The following is a 19,157-nucleotide window of genomic DNA, read 5'->3' on the forward strand; positions in this document are numbered from 1 at the left end:
TGAAGTGACTGTTACAAAGTGCCTTGTCCAGAGGTGTTAAGCATTTTGAATGTGTCTGAAATAGTGGTTGGCTTTCAGGGACTGAATGTTGAGGATTGCACCAGGATTATTGACTACACCCAGCTCCCCCTAGCATGCTTTTCAGAGGAAACAACATACTGATACAAGCTGGGATGTACATGCTACAAGTGTCAGGACCTTAAGCTCTCAAATGATGTTGCTGTTGAAAGTGTGTCTATACCAACCATTTTTGCAGAAAGTTTTCTTTAACACCTAGCAGCATAGAGTGGTAGGCTTGCAGCAAGATAGTAACATGCGCTAAACCATCTGGAGGTTTTTGGGAAATGCTGTACCTCCTGAACCATACCTATAAGGATAAAGAAGGAAATTTTTGTCTGAAATATCAGGGTAGTGCAAGCTGGCTATGACTAGTCAGTCCATCTGTCATCATTGCAGCTGAATGAAAGCAGGCAAGCAAGCCAAATAAGAGATAGTTGCAGTGCAGGTTAACTGAGACAAGAAATTAAGCAATGCTGTGAAGGATTCAGCATTGTGTGTATTTGGAGTCAGACATTGTGTGTCTATTGGTTTTATATGTTTTTTTCTGAGATTTTAATCCTTTAAAATGTCTATAGCTCCCCAACTGTTGCTGACTTGCACACCAAGGCATGGTGTACTAAAAGCAGTTTATAACATTCCCCAGAGCACACAAAGGAAAAGAGGAATACTGTAGTTATTTTAGACATTCCAGTTGTCTGCTAAAAAATGGATAATTCTTATATGATTAGTTATAAGCCTAATGTAAGTTACACAAGGAATGTGGAATACATTGTGTCAGGCCTTCTCCACCTTGTTTGAGCTTTAAGGACACTGTTTCATTCATCTAAGAAGCAAATGTCAGTGCATACTTCTCTCAAGGAAGAACATTTTCCCTACATACATTTTTGTTCAATATTAAAAGAAGGGAATGGAAAATTGTACATCTGGAAAGATCTTTTTTACACTAAGTTTTAAAGAATTTTTTCTAGTAGTACATATGCGAAAGACAAATGTTGATAGGAATTTTTGTTTTAATTAATTTTAAAATATTGTATAGGAGAACTGTTATTGAAAGATAATGGTTTAACATGATGATCCTGTTACCAGTCTTTGTTAGTGTTATTTTAAACTTGAGAAATGTAGAAAATATTATTATTATTATGGATGTACAAAAGTGGAAAAGAGTGCACACTGCTGGCACCCCATTAAAAAATCTCTCTTCATTGGGAATTAACAGTAAAATATACCAAAGAGAGTAGAGTGTCTCAGACTGCAAAAGCTGTTTTCCTTCCTGCCTAGTGTCCTGTTGAGTTTCTTCTTTAAGAAAAGTTTGGAAGCATCACTTACAGGAGCAAAGGAACGTTTGGGCAAATGCTAGGAAACATCTGAGTTTGGATAACAGGAATGATAATAGAGACAATTTACTCTCTACAGCACTGACAGGATTCTGAATACAGTCAGGGCACAGACCAAACTGTCCAAATGGGAAGAAAATTTGGGCAGCTCGTGCAAGCTTGGAACTCTAGGACAGAGGCCAACAACAGAACCGATTGCTTTCCTACCACAGCAAGAGCATTACCAGGGCAAACCAGGTCAGCCTGCAAACTTCAGTTTTCAACTTAGTATGTACATAGGAACTTGCTCGCTCTGTATATATAATCTGCAATTTTGCCATGTAAGGCATTTATATTTTATCATTCAACTGTTGCCACTCATTTGCTAAAAAGAAGACGACAATTATTCTCAAATACTTAAGCCTGTAACCTGCATGTGTATATATGGTACTGCAGTGTAATAGGGAAAAGGGAAAGTACGTCTAACTATCTTGTTTCTCTCTCTTACTTGCAATCAGTTTTGGCCACACATACCAAGGAATGACAGGGAAATGTTTTTATACATCCCTTTGCATGCAGTATTTCACTTTGCAGAATAGTTTTAGTCACAACCTCACTTTTGCACTGTTCTTTCTAGCGTAGCGATAACAAAGATGGTCAGTATGCACCAGGCTTACAGGTCGGACTCCTCATTTTCCACTAACTCATCTCCAGGCCTGCTTCTGAGCAGGCTCCAGGCCTACTTTCCTGTCATAAGGAAAGTCCACCAAAGGCGTTTGGAGGCCCCTTCTCATGCTGGCCCTGTTGGTTAGTCCTGGATTCCCAGCTTCAGGGACTACCTTAAAACTGTGTGTGCTATTATGCAAGCATCTCTTTTGTATGCTCCCTACAGTGCTTCTACCTCTTTTTTGTTCTAGAAACTGGTGTCACCCTAATTTAGAATTAAGGGATAGAAGTTGTGGCATTCTCTCCCATGTCTCACAGAAGCTATAGTCTTCTTACGCTCACAAGAGACTAGCCAAGATACGTGCATGCTCTTTTAGTCAGCAATGTGCTTTTGTGGGACCCAGATGTTTTGCAGATTACACAAGAAAAAGAGTGGAACATGTGTGACTTGACAATATAGAGGAGGTAAGATGAAAATAACCAACTGAAAGGGCAAAAATAGGCAGAGTGTTTGGGGGATGGGCAGTAAAGTGTTATCCAGACATGAACTTGTGGTATCTGTGTTTCCACCCTGTCAAACAGTCCAGCAGGGACATGGAGCACAGCTTATCACACATGCATACCTTGTCTTCAGAGGAATGCATTAGCTGGAGGCAGGCACATGTCTCCGCACAAGTTGGATGGGAGAGAAGGCAGAAGCAGGTGACCGCCTGCACAGTGCTTTGGTCTAAATGTTCCCATTGAGAATAGTTTTCATCTCCTACGCTATAGCTGAAATTTGACATTGCACCCAAGCTGCCATGTAGAGCAAACATGAATCACTAGCTGTGTCGAGAGCTCCCAATTTTAATGCTGTTTTGTATCTTTTGTTGTGACTGATGAGACATACATTCTTAAAACAGTGCATGGTGCAGCAGTGTGCAGTTTGCATGCTGATGTATATTAGTTTACAAAATGGTTCTGCAACAAAACAATGCCATATTTTGCTAATGTCAAAACTTGGGAGCTTTGGGAAAGAGATAGAAAATAGCAGCTTTTACCTTAGAGAAAATAAAGGCATGAGAGGTGAAGCTGTGTAAAAAACTATGATGATCTTTTTTCTCGGTCCACTGTGCAAGCAGCATGCAAACCACAGAATTTTGTGACTGTTTTCTTTCAAAAGAGATGAAAGATGGAGTTGAAAGCAAAGATGTATTTCATAGTTGCACCCCCAGGGTTGGACAATTCTGGCTTCCATAAAGCTAACCATAATTTCACAGAAATGCTTGGAGAATCCTGTTTGGCAGTCATGTGCAATATGAGTGAACAAATGCACAAATTCTTTATCCAAAATAGCAAGACTCATTTTCTTGGCCATGACATTTATTCTGTTTATGAGAGTAAGAAAATACAAATCTGTAAAATGCGAACAGGCAATTTTATTCTTGACTAATGCTTGCAGTCAAAAGGTATTGCATGACATACTAAGCTAAGAAAAGAAAAGGGATTAACGGAGAAGGCATACTTCATAGAAATGGTACTCAGTGCTGTGAGAAAGAAATACATCTTCTGTATGCCCACAGACAGCAATGTTTTTCTGTGTTCTCATTCACAGGTTGCTGTGTTTCAGCTCTGTGAGGATGTTAACATACAGATAAGTTTGGGCTGGGATTTGAATGAAGCCATTTACTCTCTGCCTCATTTATAGCTTTTACTGAATCTACTCAACTAAACTGTAGCAGTGCTTCAGGGAGGGAGCCTCTGTAAGATGACCAGGCAATATAGCAATATATTAGTAGAATAGAAAAACTTCCCTGAATCTGTTAAGGGAAACATGCAGTTTGGCTAAAAAATAAACAGTGATGCATTTGAAATGGACATCCTGGACATGGATGTGGACTCTGACTTGCAGTGTCTCCCCCTATAAAAGTCATTATAAATGATACCTCAATTTTATTAAAACATCTGCTAGTAGACATATTGAAAAAATCAGGTTCTTAGTAACCTCAGTTACACCCTTCCAAAGAAGAGCAGCAGAAAGGATAGAGAAGTCTGCTCAAAATATATAATCATGTTGATCAAAACTGGTATTTTACTTGTATCAGTTTTCATTTCCAACTATCACCAATCACCCATTTGCAGTAAAATGGAAAATTGGAATTCCAAGATAAAAACTGAGAGTCTCACAAGCAATTTTTAAAAGATTTCAGTAAAAGTTTGTAGAGCAGTAGGGAGAGGATGATCACTTTCAAATGTGAAACATTGATACCAGGCAAACAAAATCAGAAATTTGCTACTGTAAGTAAATCCAAGTTATAACGAATATTGGAATTGGCTGGAATAGAAGAAGAGACCTGCAATTGTATTCCACATAAGCGGATAAAGAAAAGCACTATGCCAAAAATGGGAGGGTAAACATTTAGAAAGAACCCTAAAGCTCTGCTTTTCATCTCTAATTCCTGTAGGAGATAAACACAACATCAATAAGTTCTGGGAAATGTTAAAAGCTGTACTAAGATGGTTGGTCTGCTTTTCAGGAAGCTATCATCAGAGCCTTTCAAGATACTTAGCAATTTAGAAGTGGGGGTGGAGGTTTCTTTTTAGCTATAGCAGCTATTGAGACATTTTCGTGACTCATTGTCTGAAAAAATGTTGAACGGAAGAATGTACAAACTTTTAAAATTATTCAACTCACTTATGAAAAGAAGGGTCAATTTGCCAATTATTTTAAAACTGTTTGGGTGAGGGAAACAAGTCACATTCAGGTAAAGAGGGGAAATAGTTGTTGACATGGAAAGTAAAGGGGAAGATGGGAAAAGCAGACCCATGCTGCAATGGTTACGCCCTTAAAGGAAAACTGCATTAAAACCTTTCATCGCAATACACAGCTGTTTGTCAGAATTATAGATGGCTATGGCAAATGCTAGAGAAGGTGCAATTAAACAGACAAATTTCGTCATATGTGGTGGACTTGCTGGAATAAATAGTAGGTATCTGAAAGAAATGGTGCTGAGTAAGAGATACAACAACAGTGAAATTTAGCATGAGTTGCAGCAAAATTTGCTATCTCCATGTGGTGACTGCTCACTTTTTTGAAACCTCAAGTGGCTGGGGAGGAATGGCTGGAGAGCAGCCCTGCAGAAAGGGATCTTGGGGTGCTGGTTGATGCTAGGCTGAGTATGGCCCTGGCAGCCAAGAGGGCAAACTTCATTCTAGGCTGCATGAAACACAGCTGTTCAAAAGAGGTGTTTATCCCACTGCATTTAGCGTTGATGCGGCCTCATCTCGAGTACTGTGTGCAGCTCTGGGCCCCACAATTTAAGAAGAATGTTAAGGTCCTTGTTAAGGTCCTCCATCCAGAGGAGGGCAACAAAGCTGGTGAAAAGGCCGCAAGGCATGTCCTCTGAGGAGTGGCTAAGGAATCAGGGTTTGTCTAGTTTGGAGAGAAGGAGCCTCAGGGGCAATCTCATTGCTCTCTACAGCTTCCTGAGGAGGGCAAGTGGAGGGAGGTGCTGGTCTCTTCTCCCTGGGATCCAGTGACAGGATGCCTGAGAATGGTTCAAAGCTGCATCAGGGAGGTTTAGACTGGACATTAGGAAGCATTTCTTTACCGAGAGGGTGGTCAATCACTGGAACAGGCTTCCTAGAGAGATGGTTGATGCCCCAAGCCTGTCAGTGTTTAAGAGGCATTTGGACAATGCCCTTAATAACATGCTTTAACTTTTGGTCAGCCCTGAAGTGGTCAGGCAGTTGGACTAGATGATCATTGTAGGTCCCTTCCAACAGAAATAGTCTATTCTTCTGTTCTGTTCTGTTCTGTTCTGTTCTGTTCTATTCTATTCTATTCTATTCTATTCTATTCTATTCAGCTTGTTGTCAGTTTTCTAATTTTTCAGCTTGCTTCTGGAAGCTGTAGTCAATGGGGCAATATAATATATAATACCTCCTGCAGTGACAGATGTGAATTTGCATATAAGATTGGTTTACTCCAATGTAAAACATCCCCAGTACCACACTGTCTGAAGATACAGTTGTTTCAGTTCTGGGTGTTGTGAAGGCATAGTTGGAAAGTACAGTCTACCATGGGGAGACATTGCTATGCTTAATGAAGTCCTCTTTGTTTCTTGCAGCTTTAAAATGCTGTTTTGTAAATACATCAAGTTATATACATCCGTACAAACACACACAGAGTACATACACAGAGATTATAGTGCTGTAATAGTGTTCTTTTAATCATTATCACTAATAATAATATGAAGTATATCCTCCTGCAGAGAAATGGGGTTTCTTTTGTTAGAGATGAAAACATCTTCACATTGGATCTGGTTTTATTTCTTATTCTCCTTTTTCATAAAAGGAAAAAAAAAAAAAACCAAATAAACCCCCCAAAAACCAAAACCAAAGCTGAGCAATATGTAGTTACAATATCCACAGGGTTTGAAGGGATTACTTTTTCTTCTGTGATACATATGGAAAACAAAAAAACAACGAAGATTGTTATTAGTAGGGGTTTTTTTTGTGTTAACTCAGCTGGAACATCTCTATAAGACTTTCTGATCAACTCAGTAGCATTTCGTTTCTCATCCTTCATTAGCTGAAGTCTGCAAGCTGTTGGTTTCATCTTTTCTCTATAACAAACAGACATAGCTTATATATAGTTTTTTTAACATTTTCTTAACACTTAAAGGAAAGTTAAAGTTAACATCACCTAGAGTGGTGCATTTATATAGTTAACATTTCAGAATAATTAAATACAGTGGTTAAGCTTTGAATATTAGATGGTATGAATATTCTCTAATAATTAAGAAAGCTATTTTCCTTCAGTGTTGTTTATATTCTGGTTCAGTCATAACTTTTACTATTCATTATTCTCTCTTCCAGTTTCATATAGATGTGCTTAACCCACAGTTCTCCCAACCCTTAACTACTTAAGAACTAGTAGCATGTGATTTGTTTCCCCTCTGTTTCAAACCTCTTTTACCTTCTTGATAGCCTTCTTTCTGTTTTTCATATGTGCTGTGTTTACATGTTTACTTGAAAGAACACTAGTGATATCAATAATTACGTTACTAGATGTAGATGCTTTATGTTGTTACATTTTTGCAGTTTTTCAAAACTTAATTCTGATTGATAAAATCACTTAACTTTTAAGAATAATTGGTTACATTTACCTCTTACTTAAGCCTGAAGTGCTTATTTTACATTTATTGTTTTTCTGTCTTCCCTAATTTGAGACTTTTGCTACCTCCCTGGACATCTCCAGCCATTCTGCTTTTACAGCAGGTGCTGGCTATTTATGCTATAGGGTTTTTTTCCTGCTTTAAAACTGGGCTTTCATGCCTACTATCTCCTTACAATTTTGTGATTAACCTCTGCAGCAGGACAGCATGCATTAGTAATCACTCTTCTCACAGCTCATCTGATTTCTCCTATTTGAATATTCAGCATCTCCCTCTTTGCTTGCTAAACCTTTAAGTACCTCATTTTCTTCCTACATTCTCTTCATCAGAGTAGACCATCTTAATTGCATCAGGTACAGCCTAGATGTGATATTTTAAGTTTTGCATTATATTGATGGATGTGTTAGCATCCAGCAGGATACTAGGGCTCTTTATTTCCCAATCAATTACAAATTTACTTTAGTTCTTTTTTTGCTTTGCTACTCCCTTCTGCTACTTTTAAGGGTATTAGGGAGTCACACTGGCAAAGGTATCGGTTAATATGAATACTAATTAACACTGTTCACAGTCTTGCACATCCAGATTCTTTATGTGAGGGTTTTGGTCTTACTGCTGCTTTATATTTTGCAGTCTCTGATCAGGTCTGGAGATGGTTTTATTCCCAGTAGGCGTGCACAAACACACATATGTGCACAGAGCCCACCAATGACAGATCAACACGGATAGCAGAGCAGTGCTTTTACAGGCACCACCTACACACTCATAGCACTCACATAAGCATGAACAATATGAATGGCCTGGTCCTGCTTTTCCTTGCCAACGAGTCACTCTCAAAGCTTGCTAGTAGATTTTATACTCACACACACACGCATTCACGAGTATCTCTCTCTGGTGGCTTTTGTATTCTTCAGCTCCAATCTTGCAAACAAGATGCCAGACACCATGTAGCACCTGCACATTATTCACTGGGCACCTTGACGCAACCATTAACCTTAACCAGCCATGTAACAATCCCAACTAGCTGGTTAAAAATGCTGTGGCACTCTGCATCCACCTGTGTGACAGGACACACTGCATTACTAAATAACTGTGTTAACAGTTGTTATGGCCCCAGACCATCCAGGAATGGTCAGGCTCTCCTTTTCTCCTTCAGACACATTCTGCTTTTTAGCCCCCAAATTGGCAACTCTCACAGTGACACTGGGCTCCCCCACAAATACAAACAATCACTCTTAATACACACAGGAGGAGGAATGTTTATCATCATGTATACACTACTTTGGCCTCTTCAGGTAAGAAGGCAGTATGTCACTCAGCGCCCAGATCCTGTTTGGCCACATGGGCCATCTCTCCTTTTGCTTACTTAAGGCATCTTAATACCAGCTAGCTCAAGCCTCAAAAACGGAAGCTCCCAGATGAGTCCCCAGTTACCTCATAGGTAACTCTTTCCTTGTTAGATTGCAGGCATGAGAAGTAACTGGTTTAAGAGACTAGTGTTTTTTGGTTCAGCAACACACTACTAAAACACTAATAATTCAATGACCAACAATTAATAAACACATCATTATTAAATTACAGTTACATAATTTTGCACTTGATTACACACACATGACAAAGCTACTGATTATTACTCTTCAGTCTCACAAATCACATGCAGCTGCTATTGAATTACAATTCTATCACCTTTCCCTCCCCATACCACTTAGTGCTAGGGTGCAACTCTATCCCTCTTTACTCTGTCCTCCTACACCACACACCATCCTTGCCCTTGAATTGTTTTAATCACCCTCCTGATTTCCTAGAGATCCTGTAGCTAGTTACAAAGACTGGTGTTCCAAGGGGACCTTTTGCTTACAATCTACCATCATGAAATCAGGGAGCCAAGACCTCCTCTTAAATAATGAAATAATTATCAGTTTTAAATAATAAAGGAAAAATTACAGTCTGGGTACTACTCTAGTTTTATAGACACCTAAAGACCACACTGTACATCATAACCTATTCCTGGTGGAATAATGAAGTGAGAGCTGAGTGTTTCTGTAGGAGTGCACTAGTCTGTAGTAACATTTAAAAATGGAGGGAGCAGCAAATAGAAGGCTAATGAATAGGGCGCCTGGAAGGAGCTTGTTACTGAAAGAGGCTCTTTTAGGTCTTGTGGCAGAACATTTGGGAAGTTTAAAACATTGTTTCCAATTCCACTAATCTCTTTTTACAGAAGAATGTAAGTCATTAAAATTGCTAGCAACTCAGTTTATGGATGAAGATGGTCTTTGTACCCACCTTACTGTGCGTTAATTATTTTTCTCTCCTGGCACCCTTGAAGGGAGAAAGTTACCTTTATTTTGTGTGCATGGGGCAGTGGCAGAAAGAGAGCAAGCACTGATGTTAGGACACACAGAAAATCTGTATTGAAGTCATGAATTGCACTGATGTTCCCAACTCCCAGATCCATTCTTTACTCATGAGATCATGCTTCAGCAATAGTAATCTGTACTGTATGGCTTCCTCCCACCAAATTGTATACATTTGCATTTAAAACTCTATAGTATATGTGCCAGTTCATTTAAGTGCCTGTTTTTCCCCATACGGATCTAATTTGCATTAGGAAGATAAATGGAAAATTCAAATACTCAGGAAGGCTGATACTAGTTGAGATGCACTACATATTGCATTTCTTTTCCCTTCTTGCTAAATCTTTTTTCTGTGGTTGTATCTTCAGACCTTTAAACTCAGAACTTAATGTAGAGAGTTTATTGGTTTCCAGGTAGTGGTCTGAGGCTCAAACCACTGCAGGTGTGTGGTTAAGAGGTGTTAATTGGGTGATGGATGCACAAAAATCGGGAACACAACTCAACAGTTAAATCAAATTAAAGCAAGACTCCAACTGAATACAGTGAACTTTGGATGAAACTCTGTGGTGAGTTAGGAGGTAATACACATTGCAACAAATCTGAAAACCCCTCTGTTTCCCTGATTTTCGTATTCACAGATGTACCAAATGAGTTTTCTTTTCCTAATATAGTTGTGTCCTGCCAAACTGCAACTTTCAGTGAAAAAAGTCAGAACTACTAATGATGTCTGAACTGTTATTAAGAATAATTAACATTAAAGAGAATAGTAATTTATTCTTAGCAGAAAATACGTGTGTACCTAAGCAATATTTAACTTCAAAATATTTCTGGAGGTTATCCATGAAGACATTTGTTTAAAACCCATCTGCCAACATGGTTTTGGAAGTCAGTGAAACAGGTAATAATATTGCATATGGGGGCCAGAAGTTCACCAGTCTGGGCATGACTAGCTATGTACACTCAAATTATTACAAACCCAATGAATTTTCTTGTTTCCCATTCCGCTATTATTTTGGAGACTACCTTCATTTACCTGAGCTCCAAAGGAGGTGTTTCCTTCCCTCTACTAGTATGGGCTGGCACCTAGCTGTTCAGAAACAAGGTGATTGCCTTGTGAAGGGTGGTTAAAACAGAAATTTGGAATCCTAGTCATGCCGACTTGTCCAACTTTCACAGGGACTCCTTAAATGAAGGTGAAATAAATCCTGAGGGCAGAGATTGAGTGGGAAAGTAGAATGGCTGACTTCTATTGCTGCCTAAGGCTGAGACATAAACACATCTGTTAAATCATGAAAGGCAATGTTATGGACAGTTTTGAAATCTTCAGTAATAAATAAACTGTGTGATTTATGCTTTCAGAATATGAAATTGAGAGATCATTTTTCCTGAGAATGAAGTGTGTCCTAGCCAAGAGGAATGCAGGATTGACATGCAGTGGCTACAAGGTAACGTATATAAGCTTCCCCCCTGCCCCCCAAGAGTTCAACAAGTGACCAGTTTATTTGGTTTTTGTAGCTGAAAGCAAAGTCTGTGATGGAAAGAATCAGAACAGATGCAAAAAATGCCACTGCTGATTGCAGATTCCCTTAGTAATGCAAGTCTAGTCACAGTGAGTTGGAGTTTGCTTTGTGGCACATTCCCACATTCTGATCCCTGATCTTCCAGATTGGGGAACTGGCTGGAGCACAGCCACAGAGGTGCAAGCAGAGCACACAGCTAGGTCTTATTCCCCTATGGAAGTGGAGGCAGGTGAGGCAGGAACCCAGACAGAGGAACCTGGAAGTCTTCCCACATCCCTCCGCCTAGATGTTACCATGCTCTGGCTGAGCAGCCACCCAGTTGCACAAGTGACCTCATTGGCTTGATGAGAATTACCTCAACGTTAATGGGACTGTAGTGTTACCCTAAACAACCATTACTATCCATTCAGGGTTGAATTGTACTAAACCAGCAAGTCTGTTTATAAATCTTATAGCTTGTATTAATTTTCTATTTATTATATGAAATCAGAAACCACAGCAAATGCTGAGATGCTATAATAGCACTTGCCATTCAGGTAGTTCTTATTTTCAGCTTTACAGTGTGCATTTGCTGCTCTTTGAGCTACACAGTATAATTCTATCATTTAAGCATCAGGAGAGAAGGGTACTTCACATACAGTCTAGTGAGGATTCATTTTGAGTCATTCAAAATAAAAGCATGCAAGAGAAGCAGAGCTCTTTTAAGGAATGTGTTCAAGGTTCAGACATATATATGTCTATTTACACTGCTATCTGCCTGGTTAGACTGATAATTCTTCATTACATGGACCCCTGTTTGCTCAGCTGCTTCCCAGCAAAAATGATTCTGCCCCAAAGCTGAATCTGAAATCAGGTAAAAGAGTAGAGCTTGTAGTGGTGGTATCTCTGTCTGGTTTGTTTTTTTTTTTTTCCCCATTTATGACTACTAATCAGAGGGATCACCTACTTTCTTCTTTTGCTCACTATTAAAAGTTTATGCAGTGAAAAATTTAAGGACATATTCATCTATAGAGAAGTTGGCCTAAATTTATTCTTTTTGACTGTACTTAGAGTCAGGACTTAATAATTTTGAAAATATCACCTGATTAGCTGAAGCGCAGGAAAAACTCATGAATCAAATAGTATGGGAATTAGTAGGATCTGCTGAGAGATCTTAAATAAGTTTTGCTTGCTACTGTACTTTTGCTAAACATACTAATCACTTGGTGATTGGAGAGGAGGAAGGAAGGCTACACAGGAGGAGTCTATGTATAGGTGACTGTTTAGTATGTTGTTCAGGAGTACTAAATATATTGGAAATTAATTCCTTTCCATTGAACACAGTTAAAAGTCAAACAAATACAGAAATTAAGCTGAAGGATGTGTAACATGCCTGCTGTTGCACTAGAAAATTGGCAGGAGCACAAATGATTTCCAAACGCCAGTGTTATGTTAAATAAATCTTATGTTCTGGAACAGTCCCCAGCTTACAATTCTGTCCCTCCCTCTACCCACCCACCCCCACCCCCCTTTAGCTGACATTGTGAATTTTTAGTTATTCAAAATGACTAAATTATCACTCCTGTGATTAGGAATTGTACATGGGGATTCAGGAATCTGGTCTCAAGACCCTGGGCTTGGTCACATGTCAAATGAATATCATCTGAACTTGACTGGGGAACTTAAAATTAATTTCTAGTGCATTTACATATACAGAAGTTAATCTTTAAAAATGTGATGCATTAATCTCCACTGGATTTTTAACGTGTCTGTTTTTCATCAGAATAATAACTCATTAAAATGTAAATGTTTATATATACCTCTGTGTGTGAGAGAGAGTAATTTAAAAAAGCAACTTCCAGGTTTTTTTATTAATGAACAGGAATTCTGACTGTATCTAGAAGAAATCTATTTCAAAGAGCGTTTAAAGTATTAACTAGAAAGCAGCCTAGATAGTCCCCAAAAAGCATGTGCTTTAATACTGGATTAATCAAGTTGGCAGTAAATGAAAACCCTGCATTTACTGTGTTTTAATCTCCATTTATAAATTAACAGCACTTCTGAAGCCTTAACAGACTATGCAGTATTTGTGTTAAGGGTGTATTGCTTTATAACCTCATTGAAACTGGGTGGTCAGCTGACTTGCAGCCTCTTCCATTGCCATCAGATATTGAGTGTGTTTTCTTCTCATGCCAGGTGATCCATTGCAGTGGCTATTTGAAGATACGGCAGTATATGCTAGATATGTCTTTGTATGATTCCTGTTACCAAATCGTTGGACTGGTGGCTGTAGGTCAATCTTTACCTCCCAGTGCAATCACTGAGATCAAACTTCACAGTAACATGTTTATGTTCAGAGCAAGTTTGGACTTAAAATTAATATTCCTAGATTCCAGGTAAGCAGCTGTTTCATTTCTAGCATAAAATGTTTTCAAAGTCAAGTGTTATCATAAGCTGCAGTTGTTTCAAAACAGATCAAAATATCCATGAAAAAATAAAGCAGTCCAAAATAGATCTGGAACACAAAGACCATGTGGGTCTTCAAAGCCCTTCAGGGAGCTGGATAGACCATACTCTGTCTTGAATGCCAACATATAAGAGCCTGTACAATCTACCTACAGTTTCAGAGAGTCAACTAAAGCCTTCTTGCTGTGAGTGATTGGGAGATGAGTAGTAATACATTTTTACCTTAAAGGACATAAATTTTAGCATACAAAGCTAATGAAAGGAGTAAGGATGTACCATCATCTGTAATTAAAAAAAAAAAACCCACAACTGAAACACTGACGTCAAATGGCTTGATGGGATCATCCAGAAGGCTTTTGACAGAGTAGTAAGAAAACAGTCTTCTGCACTTTAGTGTAATGCCTTAACAATGAAACCAACCCTACTAAAGGGGTTGTTAGAATGAATATTAATTCAATTGGCTACTACATGAAAACACAGCCTTCTTAAACAAAACTTGGGAAAATGGCTAATGCTGAGGAAAGAGAACCCTGCCTCTGGTCTCAGCTGATATAGCTCACATACCAGCTAAGAAGAACACAAACCCAGAACTGAAGGAGTTGTGAAATGATTGGTTGGTCTTTTTTTGAAACATGGTATCTTTTGGTATACAATGGTACTTTGTACAGTGCAGTTCAAGATACCTTGAGGGGAAAAGCCCAATTCCCAGCCAATATAACAGACTTGACTATTGACAAGATGATCATCCTTCGAAAATCCCTGTATGTATAGCAGTATGTCACATACTCTCTCATTTCCTTGGCATGCTGGATTTGCAAGAAGCAGAAATTATATTAATGTGTAGCAATGAAAAAGAGTCTGTATCCAAGACAGTGGGGAAGTTTTGCATGGCAGGTCAACCATGCAAGAACATGCTCTTCCTCCATGCTAAGTCAATGAGATAGTGGGCCATCAGCTACTAAAACACGAAGAAGTAGTTGTTTCTGGAATCCTTCCTTTTTCTTTGGCATGCTTTACCTAATGTAACAACTACAAAGAAACATAAGTGGTTTAGCAACAGGCCTTTGCATGTGGAAAAAAGGAAACGATGTGCCTAAGAAGAACTGCCTGGAGACGTAAGTGTCTTCAAAGGAGACAGTATAACCAGAGGTGTTGACAGGAGCACAGATAGAACCAGTACTGTTGCATAGCTGTGTTTACCAAAGAGCAGATGGGTGCTGTTCACACACAGGACAATCAGGGGTATTAAGCATTACCAAAGCCCTTTTCTCTCCTAGCTGAGCAAACCAGATTATATATGCTCAGAGAAGGGACATATTAGGAATAAGACAAAAATGTTTTCAGGTTTGCTTCTGGTATCCATACAAGGAAAAGTGTTGCTAGATCTTTAGAGGTAACAGTCACAGCAGAGAGGCCAGTATGAAAGCATAGGAAGGAGCTGTTAAATAAGCCTTTCTAGACACTTGATGCAATGTAAAACATGCAAGAGTTCATTTGTCATGGTCACTGGAGAACAGAGACAGTTACTTCCTGACAAAGTGATCTGATTTTTGTGGTGCATCCTATGCATTCATTGCTACATGGTTTACAAAGGCTTTAAAGAACAATCTTCAGAGCCCAGGCTCCCTACAGTGGCTTATTGAGGGGTTGGTTTTGTGTTAAGCAAGTCAAGTAGCTGAGTTTATGTCCAGATTCAAACTTCTCAAAAGTTTGGGTGTCCTCATAACTGTTAATGATGGTTTTTTGGCCCATGGGAAGACCAGCTTCAAAGTGAGGCTGCACCTCCAGAAAAATTAACACCTGGCTTAGGTTTGTCGCATTTTGTTTGGTTTTGGTTTAGCTGTTTCTGTACTCACCAATTAAGCCAGCAGGATGAAACTCCCACCCTTGTTTTAATTGCACTGAAGTCAGAAGGAGCACTGAAACCTGAACAGGTTCTTTCACCAGTATTTCACCATGCTGATAGGCTTAAGTGAGAATTTGGGCCCCTAGAATTGTAAGCCAGGAGGGACAGCACACACTGCAAAGGAGAAACACAAGCATATAATCACATATTCTCCTGCGGAAAGAGAGCACATGTGCTCGCTCCGCATTGGCAGTCCCTGACTGAGGCAAAGGCATGCAAGAATTTCCCAGATTAAGGCATAACTAGGGGAGGTGTGGATGTATTTGTACTGTATTTGTAATAAAACAGACCATGAAGGCTTTTTGTTTGTTTGTTTGTTTTTCTGATTTCCTTCAGAAGAATCCCACTCCCCAACGCTCTCTCTCAAGTAGAATGTAAAGTTCCCAGTCCCTGTGGGGTCCACATGATTGCTTAGCATTAGGGTAAGAGTAAACAGGATGCATAACAGTTATAAAAGAAAAAAAAAACCAAAACAAAACAAAAAGTAATGAAAATTTGCATTATCTGCAACCCCCAATGACACAAGTTGCTTGAGATCCCTGTATTCATTTCTGTAGATACTACTGTGTTATTCTCTGATACAGTGTATCCTCATTAGTGTTTAAGGTTAGACCAGAAGCATCCTTCTGAACATCCTGACTGTCCCCACTCATTGCACTGCAGTTCATGTCATGAAGAGACATTAGGCACGTGAACTGGATTTCTTATAGATGAATCTAAACTGGAGGACAACCTCCAAGAGCATGTCTAAGGCACGCCAACTATTATAAAGCTTTCAGTCCACAGGCCTAGACTAGAGCTAGACCCAAGTAAAAGTCCTGAAATTAAAATATGCAGATGCATCTGCTGCTGCAGAAGTAGATCCTCAGCAGTAAAAATTTTCCTCTACCGATCGCCTGTTAATGGACTGTGTTGCTTATTAATGCAGATGTGCCTTTGTATGGTACCTCTGTTCTGCCATTTTAGGTGGAGAAAGCCCAGGACAGTGTAAAACACCCCCAGGAACACTAGGTAAACAAGGCATATTATGGCTGAGTTGCACAATGTACTTTGAGGATTTTTGTTCTCAAGCAACAATTCTAAGTAGACAAAAGTCCATTTTGAACCATGAATTTTGACTTCTCATGCCTGACCCAGTGTAAGTCTGACCAGTGTAGTCTGATTCTTTAACATCTGTAGAGATGCTGCTATTTCAAATTTGTTCCATTATTCTACTTCTCATCATGTGAGGATGTTTTTCTGAAGCCTAGTTTCAGCCTTCCTTTTCTTAGCTTGTGATCCTCATAGCTCCTTGTCTTTCCACATTCTCAGCTGGAATAAGCTCCTGCTTCCTTCTGTTAGGCGTTAGCCTGAAGTTATTTATAGACCATGATCACAGTTTCTATGGACTGACATACATCCTACACTTGTATGTTTGCAAAAGCAAATGAAAATGTGTCAGCAGTCCACAAGAGTAGTTTTATTGTTTTGTGAATGGCTCCTCAACTGGATCGTTGTGCAAAGGATCATGCATAGCAGTGGCAAAAGCCCAAAGTGGAAATAAATAAAAGAACTATTTTTCCTGCCTGTGTGTAAGGCTGGCCGGGGAATAGCTGCACCTTGCTTTGGCTGGGTTGAGAGGGTTTATTTTCTAATAAAGATGAGGTTTCTGTTTCCAAAACTAACATTTTGTCCTGCAGTTTTTAGGCAGCTGATTTGTTTGCATAATCAAATATTAGGTTAATGAAACAGATAGTCCTAGAGATTTTGCTTATTATGGAATCTTTCTTTTCCAGGGTGACTGAATTAACTGGATATGAGCCCCAAGATCTGATAGAAAAAACTCTCTACCACCATGTTCATGGCTGTGATGTGTTCCATTTACGATATGCTCATCATCTGCGTAAGTAAAAAGAATGCTAGACTGAAATTTATTGAGTAGAGCGAGAAGTTTTGCAGACAACAGGTGCTATGCTGGAAAGTAGAGAAAGCTTTCCAAATCTTGACTGAAGCTAGATTTTTCAAAAGTGCTTGGCTATCACTTAAGGAAACCATTAGTTCTGCAAATAAGCTAGGTACTCAATATGTTGTGCTTCTGAAAAAAACATAGCTGGCCACTTTTTTCTTTCTACTTAAAGGATCTAGGCTCTTTTGAAAATTTGGACTTGATTCTGGGTGGTGAACTCTTGAAGGAAAAACAAAAGAGCAAGTGTGTGAGCGAGAGGGGAAAATCTGAACTTCACTAGCCTCTGCTGTTAAAAGAAAAATTACGCAACAGCTCCCCATTCCTCTGAAATATGTTATTAATAATCATCCCATGTTTGAAGTGAATGCAAACCTGAAAAATCCTTAGATGAATGTTCATTAATAGCATGTGGATGAGGTTTGGAGAATGGAGTGTCAGGAAAAAAAATTACACATTTTATAATTCCCCATCTGCCAATGGAGGCACTAATCATATCTTCAAACATCTGGATTTGGGAAGTAGTTCATTCAGTAGCACATTAATTTAAGAAGCAAATTGAGGGAATAGCTGAACTCTGGATTTGGCTCAGTCTGCTGCAGCCCATACGGTGCAAAGATGACATCCAAAAACCAGTGTCAGTGAATTTTTTTCCAGATTGCTCCTGTGGGCTGAAAGCAGCCAGAGTCAAATCCTTCTCTTAGGCTTTCTGAAGGAGCAAGTAGTCAGTTCTTCACCTTAATATGTGCTGTTCATGAGGATCTGGAATATAAAGGAGGATGTAACTCTATTTGGCAAGTCAGTGCTGAAATTCCAAGTGCTGAATTCTGTTGATGGCAGTGTGTGCTACACCTGGGAAAGCAGAAACTGATCTTTACAGCAAGTTTGTATTTACAAAAACACCACTGAATACTTTGGGGCATTGCAAACTAAAAACTAGAATGACCAGGGTACATGGTAATGTCCTGTTGGGGGCATCCTCTTTGTAGTGTTAATGTCTGCGTCTGGATGTGACTGTTGACCTGTACAAAATATCACTCATTATTTTCACAAGACTATTTGACATATATATGTCAACCGGTATAGAGATGATTCCATTATAGCCACAGTCATCCCTGGAAAACTGTTTTCCATTTTAGAGAAGAGCGATGGATAATTCTGTGTGTGCAGTAGAAGACTTGTACTTTGGCTACTGGTTTGATCTATGTATGACCGGAGTTTTAAATAAAGAGACATGTCATGTTTACTAAATTAACACTCCCCCCAAGAAAAAAAGAGCTCAACCAAACAGAATAACTAAAAGCAGTTCTCTAGATACTGTATCTGAATTACAAAGATAAATTATTGTAAAGTTAAAAACAGAAGAAAAATGTGAGACACATGCATGGAAATTTATGAAAGTTTCAAAGCAAATAAATGCCAAGAATTAAAAAATAATGGCTAATGCTTGGGCAACAGTGAGAACAGTGCAGAATCACGGTCAGAATACCAAGTAATAGGAATTATTAAAACAGATGTAAAGTGTACAAACTTCCTCTGGGGAGCACTGTTATAACTCCCCCATCATCCATCAGTAAACGTCTTAGGAACATGAACAGTAAAAGGCTGGCAAGTTTGACGTAGCATTCTAGAAAGCAATTTGATGATTAAGTGTCATCTGATGAAGAAATCTGGAGAGAAACATCTTACACCTAATAAAGGTATTAAGAAAAAAAAAAGAAAATAAAAAAAAAAAACCCCAAAACCAAAAAGCAACCTCAAACTAGGGTAACAAATTGCTTTTTCAAAGAGGGAA

At 39.0% G+C, this 19,157-nt stretch overlaps 1 protein-coding gene across 1 annotated transcript in view; it reads left to right on the forward strand.

Annotated features, from left to right (window-relative positions):
• SIM2 (SIM bHLH transcription factor 2) overlaps positions 1 to 19,157 on the forward strand; it is a 59,681-nt gene that overhangs the window by 25,368 nt on the left and 15,156 nt on the right. Inside the window, 3 exon segments of the mRNA XM_075710862.1 lie at positions 10,909 to 10,994; positions 13,245 to 13,444; positions 17,196 to 17,302. Coding sequence (XP_075566977.1) covers positions 10,909 to 10,994; positions 13,245 to 13,444; positions 17,196 to 17,302 — 393 coding nt within the window.

This window comes from Pelecanus crispus, chromosome 1 (genome assembly GCF_030463565.1).
Source record: "Pelecanus crispus isolate bPelCri1 chromosome 1, bPelCri1.pri, whole genome shotgun sequence".
Lineage (NCBI taxonomy): Eukaryota > Metazoa > Chordata > Aves > Pelecaniformes > Pelecanidae > Pelecanus > Pelecanus crispus.